Source organism: Pinus tabuliformis, chromosome 8, assembly GCF_031772625.1.
Source record: "Pinus tabuliformis cultivar Carrire ecotype Pingquan chromosome 8, CPIR1, whole genome shotgun sequence".
In the NCBI taxonomy this organism is placed as follows: domain Eukaryota; kingdom Viridiplantae; phylum Streptophyta; class Pinopsida; order Pinales; family Pinaceae; genus Pinus; species Pinus tabuliformis.
The window spans coordinates 50,186,056-50,194,256 of NC_142294.1; the positions used below are offsets into that span (position 1 = coordinate 50,186,056).

The 8,201-nt window shown below is 35.6% G+C and overlaps 1 protein-coding gene across 1 annotated transcript; it reads right to left on the minus strand.

Annotated features, from left to right (window-relative positions):
- Nucleotides 1–2,196: 2,196 nt before the first annotated feature.
- Nucleotides 2,197–5,011, minus strand: LOC149234089 (eukaryotic initiation factor 4A-1-like). The gene is made up of 5 exons (XM_089371739.1): nucleotides 4,860–5,011; nucleotides 4,640–4,743; nucleotides 3,846–3,946; nucleotides 3,240–3,670; nucleotides 2,197–3,128 (listed from the first exon to the last, which is right to left on the minus strand). Exons 2-5 carry the CDS (start codon nucleotides 4,705–4,707, stop codon nucleotides 2,493–2,495), a joined length of 1,236 nt encoding a protein of 411 aa, XP_089227865.1. The 5' UTR covers nucleotides 4,708–4,743; nucleotides 4,860–5,011; the 3' UTR covers nucleotides 2,197–2,492.
- Between the last annotated feature and the right edge of the window lie 3,190 nt (nucleotides 5,012–8,201).

The window sequence follows — 8,201 nt, forward strand, 5'->3', positions numbered from 1 at the left end:
ATATTATAATAATCACTAATCTCTTCCATAATTGATCCGATCCATACAGGTGGATTTTACCCCCTAAATATTATAATAGTCACTAATCTCCAGCCCCTAAACCACAAGATTATTATAATGATCATTATAATGGTCACGGATCTCCCGGGCCCCCTAAACCACAGAATATTTTCAGTAATAAAATTCTTCCAACTGTTTTGCCAAGTAACTAGTTAACTCTTCTGCTTTGTCACTGTCGAGTACAAGCCATGCTAATCTCAAACAGGTGATTTCATAAGTTCCTAGTCTAGGAGAGACTTTAGATAAGCATCTCATACCACTGCAGAATATGTCTTCAATGCCTGGAAAGTATAAGCTGCAATACACACCACCCATTTTGTCAAACGAACCCAAAAAAAATCATAATATGGAATCCTGCAAGCTGGGAGTGAACTGTCGCCAGTTGAATAAAAAACATGCACGCTACATCCAGGTGATCCAAACCTGTGACCAGGATTAAAGTGATAAGGGCAGGGGAGAGTAATTGCAGTTCAACTCCCAGCAACTTGTGGTGTTTATAATTTCAATAGAATGCGATTAGTGTAGTAAAAATCTGATGATTGTCAACAGGGCCTAGCGAAAGAGGATTGCTATGGTCCCCACCAGGTTTGATAGAAGGTGTATGTCTTCTAGTCTGGTATCATTTAAGTCAAATGAACTTGAAAGTTCAACCATCTTGCGTAAATCTAAACGAAATTAAATCTTTATGACTTGCATTTTAACTTATATGAAAACATAAAACTTCAACAACCTTGGGTAAATCTAAACGGAATAAAAACTAAAACAAGCAGACTTAAGCTACTTACTGCTGCAATGCATACATAAATTAAAATTAAAATATCTAAGATTGTTGGAATATTTACAATAGTATTCCTACTTTCTTGATTTCACCAATCGAGCACCAACTCATGCTCTCTCCATCAAATACCAGTGAAAATATATTGATTCATTATATATAAAACTAAGTACAGTCATTTTACTTTATTATATTTTTAAAACAGAATCCCGACTTCTTTTTCTTTAGACCAAAGTGAGGTCAATATTTTGAGGCTCGTCACTTTGTAGAATCCCAAATGGATGAGAGAGATTGTATTCACCAACACAGTGGGAATTGAAACTTAGGCTAATAGGTATAAAAGCCTACCCATTTACAACCAGTTTGACTTCATTATATTAAAAATGTATATAAAAACTGAAAAATGATCTAATCGAACTACACAATCGAGAGATACATAAAAACACACACCTTATCAGCCAGTTCAAGGAGGATTGAGACTCCTAGACACGAGACAAAGGCAATATTTCACTCCAGTTTCTTCTTTTCCTACTTTCTTGATTTCACCAATCGAGCACCAACTCATGCTCTCTCCATCAAATACCAGTGAAAATATATTGATTCATTAAATATAATACCAAGTGGAATCATTTTACTTTATTATATTTTTAAAACAGAATCCCGAATTCTTTTTCTTTAGACCAAAGTGAGGTCAATATTTTGAGGTTCGTCACTTTGTAGAATCCCAAATGGATGAGAGAGATTGTATTCACCACAGTGGGAATTGAAACTTATGCTAATGGGTATAAAAGCCCACCAATTTACAACCAGTTTGACTTCATTATATTAAAAATGTATATAAAAACTGAAAAATGATCTAATCGAACTACACAATCGAGAGATACATAAAAACACACACCTTATCAGCCAGTTCAAGGAGGATTAAGACTCCCAGAAACAAGAGGAAAAGGCAATATTTCACTCCAGTTTCTTCTTTTCCTTGGCTTCAATATGAGAATGAAAAAGATATTGGCAGCTCAATACGTATGGGTTAAACTCAAAAATGTATAATTGACAGCATACACCACATACAATAGGACCAGCGATATAAAAAGAAATAATATAGAATTGTAGCCACTGGATAGAGATATATTAGGTACAAACTCTGCAAACATGCTCATCTATATTTATATAGATATAGAAATACACGTGATAATCACAGAATTCAACAACTACTACTCTGATGAATATAACTAGGATTAAAATGCATTAACAGATAGATACAAAAGGCATGCTTAATCAAAATGCATAAATAAGCTAGATGTACGATAGTTAAAAGAAATCGTATTCTAATAAGTTTGATCCATAAAAAGGTCAAAATATGCATAACATCCAAGTGCAGAAAACAGTCACTACACTCTCTCAACCTTGTATTATGAATAAACTTATAAAACCCTGAGAGGGCGAGCAAAGAGCTTAAAATGGCTCCCTCTCAGATGAGATTACAACAAAGCAATACCGTTAAGCAAGGTCCAAGAAATACAGAATGTTTCACCGAACAAAATAGTTGTTAACAATTTACAGAATCAAGAGGGGGGAAGAGTATTCAACCCAAAAGATAACGTACTCAACTCACTGCACACGGCATAGTACAGATAATGCTGCTTTTGCAATATCTTTATATTAAATCAGCAACATTACTTGGCAATTCTTCAATTACCACGTTATAGAACCTCTGAATGTCTTGTAGCATTCTCTCATCATCTCTTGTAACAAAGTTAATTGCCACACCCTTCCTTCCAAACCTGCCACTACGACCAATTCGATGGAGATAGTTTTCTGGCTGGGTAGGAAGGTCATAGTTGATGACTAGTGAGACTTGTTGCACATCAATACCACGTGCCAGCAGATCAGTTGTAATCAGGACACGTGAGGATCCAGATCTAAATTCCCTCATAATGATATCCCTGGTGTTTTGATCCATGTCACCATGGGTTGCAGAAACTGTGTGATCCCGAGCTCGCATTTGATCTGTCAGCCAATCTACCTTCCTCCTGGTATTGATGAAAATCACACTCTGTGTGATTGCCAGGGTCTCATACAGATCACACAGTGTATCAAGTTTCCAATCCTCTCGCTCTACATTAACATAGAATTGTTTGATACCCTCCAGCGTAAGCTCGTCTCTTTTCACAAGAATCCTGACCGGATTAGTCATGAACTTCCTCGTAATCTCCAAGGCCTCAGGAGGCATGGTGGCAGAGAAAACACCAACTTGGAGATTTGCAGGTAGCAATTGAAAGATATCATATATCTGGTAAGAATGAAACAAAAAAATGGGCACAGATCAAGAAAATCACATAAAAAATGCCATAAGAAGAAAATCATTTTTACTAATCATTATTACATATATCATAGATATTACCTGATCCTTAAATCCACGTGATAGCATTTCATCTGCTTCATCAAGCACAAACATTTTGATTGAGTCTGGACGCAAGGCACGCCGTCGCAGCATGTCATAGACCCTACCTGGTGTCCCCACAACAACATGAACACCAGCTTGGAGAATACGGAGGTCCTCTCGGATGCTTGTCCCACCAACACATGCATGTACTCTTACTTGAAGGTAATCACCAAGTGCCCTCATAACTTTCTCAATCTGCTGGGCTAGTTCTCGTGTCGGGGCCAAAACTAGAGCTTGACACTCAGGCATACTGTAGTCCAACTGTTGTAGAATTCCTGAACAGAAAGTTGCAGTCTTTCCTGTTCCTGATTGTGCTTGCTGGATAACATCAAGACCTTGGCAGAAAGGAACAATCCCTCTCTGCTGGATGGCAGATGGCTTCTCAAAACCTGCACGCTCATTAAGTATAGATTAAATAACAATCCAAACCCTTGAAGTGTACACAAATGCGTTGGAAACAATTGTCTAGAATCAGTGATTACGGATAACTAATTTTAAATTTTGAAAAAACAAATAGAAACATAGTCTGGCCAATAGATATCATCGAAAATTCTCATATCATACCATAGGCATAAATTCCTCTTAAAAGGTTTTCCTGAAGCCCCATGGAGTCAAAAGTTTCATGAACCTCCTCCCAGGTAGAGTAAAGTTCTTCTCCTCCAAGGCTGCCAATCAACCAAAACATAAAATATCATGTTCCCCGATAACAATTTTTAATGAATGAACTTCACCTCGCTCGAAGATTCCTATAAGTTCCAAGTCGGAGGAAAAAATGGACTTTTTGGTCATCAACATCAAACACCATGCTTAATAACTTATAACAAAATTATTCCGAATCTGGAGACACCATGAACATATCATTGATTAAAGAGGGGGAAACATCGTTAACAAATTCAAAGGCTCTTGAATCAGTCACTGTCCATACCAATCGTTATACCAATCCAAAAATGCTCTGATGTCAAGGAAACTATATGCAAGTGAAATCCAAGCATGTGACATTGAAGTAGATTTCACTATATTATACAACACATTAAATTAAAAATTTAAAGTCCTAAAAAAAACAAAAAGAGGTCATGATAGAAATCACTGGCCTATACACATATAAACCTTTAAGTTAGGTTCAATCTAAAAACCCTAAGAAAAGGAGGCAAACAGCAAAACCAAACCCAACCAACAAAAACACAAATCAACGGAAAACCAACGATGAAACAAATCTGAGAAACCCTAGAAGGCCATTATCACAATTTTCGCATTAAAATAAATCTGAAAACCCAAGACAAGCTGAAAACCCTAAAGACAAGTATATGCAAAATATACAGGAAGAGGAAGGGAACGAGGACATAGATCCTTTTACTTACACGCTCTGCATGTTTTTGTCATAGCTCTTAGCGTCGAAGTTGTTTCCGGCCGGATCCGCAGCTGCCATTTCCTAGTTTTACCTTTTCGCTGAGAAACCCTTGATCTGCAGTAGTATTGTAATAAACCCCCTCAAATATCAAAAAACAATACAGAGGCCCTTAAAGGAAGCGAGGAAATCTATCTATCCGGGACTGAATTAACGGAGAGAGGCCGAGTTACCTTAAAAAGGAAGCTGAAGCGAAGATTTCCGTGATAAAAAATAGCGGAAGTTAATTGAGGTGGAGGTCTCTCAAAACACCTCCGCCGCCGTATGAACTTTCGAGTAACAAATTTTCCTGTGGCGAAATTTCAGTGGTGTTCGAGGGTTTATGTACAGATAGGAGCGTCTGGGTGCCACCGACGACGTGGCCCAGTAGAACGCGTGGACCAACGGGATTCTTAGCGGCGAGTGATTGTTATGCGCGGATTCCGTTTGCTAACATCGAAAATCTCTTCGTTAACTGACGGAAAATTATGTGGGTAACGGCTGTGGAATGCGTGGGCTGAAGTTCAATCCTGCAATTTGTAATCAGAATTTCATGCAATTTAGGAGGTTTTCAGTGTTTTTTCTATTTTTTTATTTCAGAAAGGTACGTGTAACGCATGCGAGACCAAATATATGAATCTCTCTTAAATTAGTTAAAATTGTTATGGGTTTAAGCCATATTTTCATTAAAAATATTATATTTAATAATTAAAAATATGAAAATATTATATTTAATAATTAAAAATATTATATTTTGGTAAGGGTTTTAAACTGATTGTGATGAGGTGTATTATTATTTTTTTTAAGTTATTGGTTCAAATTTCTTTTAAAATTATTTTATTTATTTTTTCTATTTTTATTAAACTAAAAATATAGTAAATTTATATAATAATAAAAAATTTACAATTAAATTTGTTTTTGGTAGTTGGATATAAGGATTGGGACCTTTCCTATTTAAATTCAATTTTTTAAGTCAATTTTGATGTAATGGGGTGTATATATAAAATATATAAATATTTTTCTGTGAAAAAAACATTAAATATTTATCAAGTGTAGTTGTTTCTTTCTAGTCGTTGAATGATAGATCTTTCTACTTAACTTGTTGTCACATTTTGGTTCTTCATCTTGTCCTGATGATGAACTACACTTCTCATTCGAAACGTGTCAACCAATAGATTTTGATGTGATTATTCCCAAAAAACTTCTCAATAAACATTAATATAGATCACATATACTTAAATTCAATAACATTAATTAAGTAAAATTAAGTTTTATAAAAATAAATTGTATATAAATTTTATGAAATATTTAATATTATCTTAATTTTATTATCTTATAATCCTATTTTATTTTATTTTTAGTTATTTTTATTTTATTTATTTTTAATTACTCATTACGTGCATGCATGTAATGGAGACATGGAGGATGGTTCGTTGACTTTTTGAATAAGGGCGAAGATTTAATGCGTTGGGAATATGTTTTGTCTAAAGTGTTATTTATAGCTAGAATTTATATAGCATATAAAAAGTGCAATGGACTTAATCAGGTAATGGATTGTTTCATTTTGTCCAGACTAGAAGAGCCGATCGGCAAGGTGGTGGTCGGCAGGTGTGACGTTAGGGAAAGTTTTGTTCTAACCGAAAGGCCAAAGGCTTTGTTCATTCTTCTTGATCTTTAACAATTTAGAATGGAAGAACTTGAAATTCCTTTGCATTATAGAGCCACTGTCCATAGACTTTATGAAGAGGTGAAAGTCAAAATTAGAACCTCAGCAGGTATTTCAGAAAGCTTTAGAAGTGACATTAGAGTCAAGCAAGCTTGCCCTCTATGCCCTACTCTTTTTGGTTTATATATTAATAAGCTGGAAGAGTGGCTAAATCTGCAAGGTGGAGATGGTGTTCGGTTGGGGGAGTTTGTGATAAAGCTTCTCTTATATGTTGATGATCTTGTATTGATTTCTAAATAGGCCCATGGATTGTAGATGCACCTATATGCCCTTGAGCATTTTTGTAGAGCAATGGGGATGCAAGTCAATACTAGCAAGACCAAAATAATGACTTTCTCTAATAAAAGGAAGTAGAGCGAGCATACATTCTTCTTTGAAGGCAGCATTCTTGAAGAAGTAAATGAGTACAAGTACCTCGAGATTGATTTCAACAACTTAATTGGGAGGACTGCGGAAAGAATAGAATTTTAGAAGGGTGGAAATCATTATATGCTCTTCAAAATAGATGTAGAGAGCCAAAGTTATGGGATTGGAAAACAATTAAAGTGCTTTTTGGATTCCTAGTTTGTCCAGTGATGCTATATGGGCGTGAATTGTGGGTTAGCAGCACCCCCGTCTAATTTTCCACTCATTAGTCTACTAGTCACATCCATCCTTGTGTTTTTGCAACTCTTCGCCCAAATTTGCATTACTCGTTGCCATTGTTGACCGAAATTTAGTAGCAGTGTCTGTAGATAGAGAGATAGATTTGAATAATGAGCCAATATGCATTATGAGAAGGAGTGAGGGCATTCCTTCTGCTGAAGTGCAGATGGGCCATGCTTTTATTGTTTAATGAATGCAATTATATTAAGGAGGAACATTATAGAGTATAATGCACATTGTGGCTTACTTGAGAATATTAAAAGGACTTGGTCGTCACTCGATCCTTCCCTAGGTAACCCAATTTTTGCACAGTCCATGAGATCTGACAAATTTCAGGTCATATTTGATTTCACACAATGGGTTCACATTACTTTGGTTAAATCTTATGATCTAACCGTTTTTATAGTCCATTTATTATTATTAAAAAAACAGTTCATAAAAATCTTATAGACATATGTATTAAATTAAAAAGAAATAATAAAATATTAATAATTTAATGGGAAAACTGAAATGAAATGATATTTTAACGTCCACGACACTAAAAATAGTCTATGGCACCATCAGTTCCCTTCTTTTTGCCTTTTGCAATCCAATCCTTTTCTTATTCAAATTGACGATGAGTTGGCCCAACCTTCCAACAATCCCCTCATTGAAAAGACAATGTCAAGAAACTGAAGCTAACATATTCCCATAACTTTCTATGATGTCTTTGAACGAATCACATTCCAAAATGAAATGTTTTTCCGATTCCACAACCCCAGACGTGCAAAATGTACACACTCATTCTTCCCAAGCTTCTTTAGGCCTTTTCCATCTTCATGTTTCACACTGAAGCTGATGCAATTTGGTTCTTAATTGAGAAATAAGAACCTTTTCCCTCCACGAAATGCTAGCTCCAATGTACTCTTTTTGTTGGAGATCACACGTAGGGTTGTATTCCTTAATGTAGCACTTCTTCTTTCTACCCAACTCTCTTCCCCATACTCGTTTATGAAACTTCTCCATAACAAAATTCTTTAGCTCCTTGTTATTTGTGGGACAAGCATTGAGGTAGATATTCCACTTTTGCATCCATGTGTAGTTTTGTCTCATCCATGTTTTCTTTCTTTCACTCATGCCTTCATTGAAGATAACATTAGGTCATCTACCTACTCTCATTTGCTCA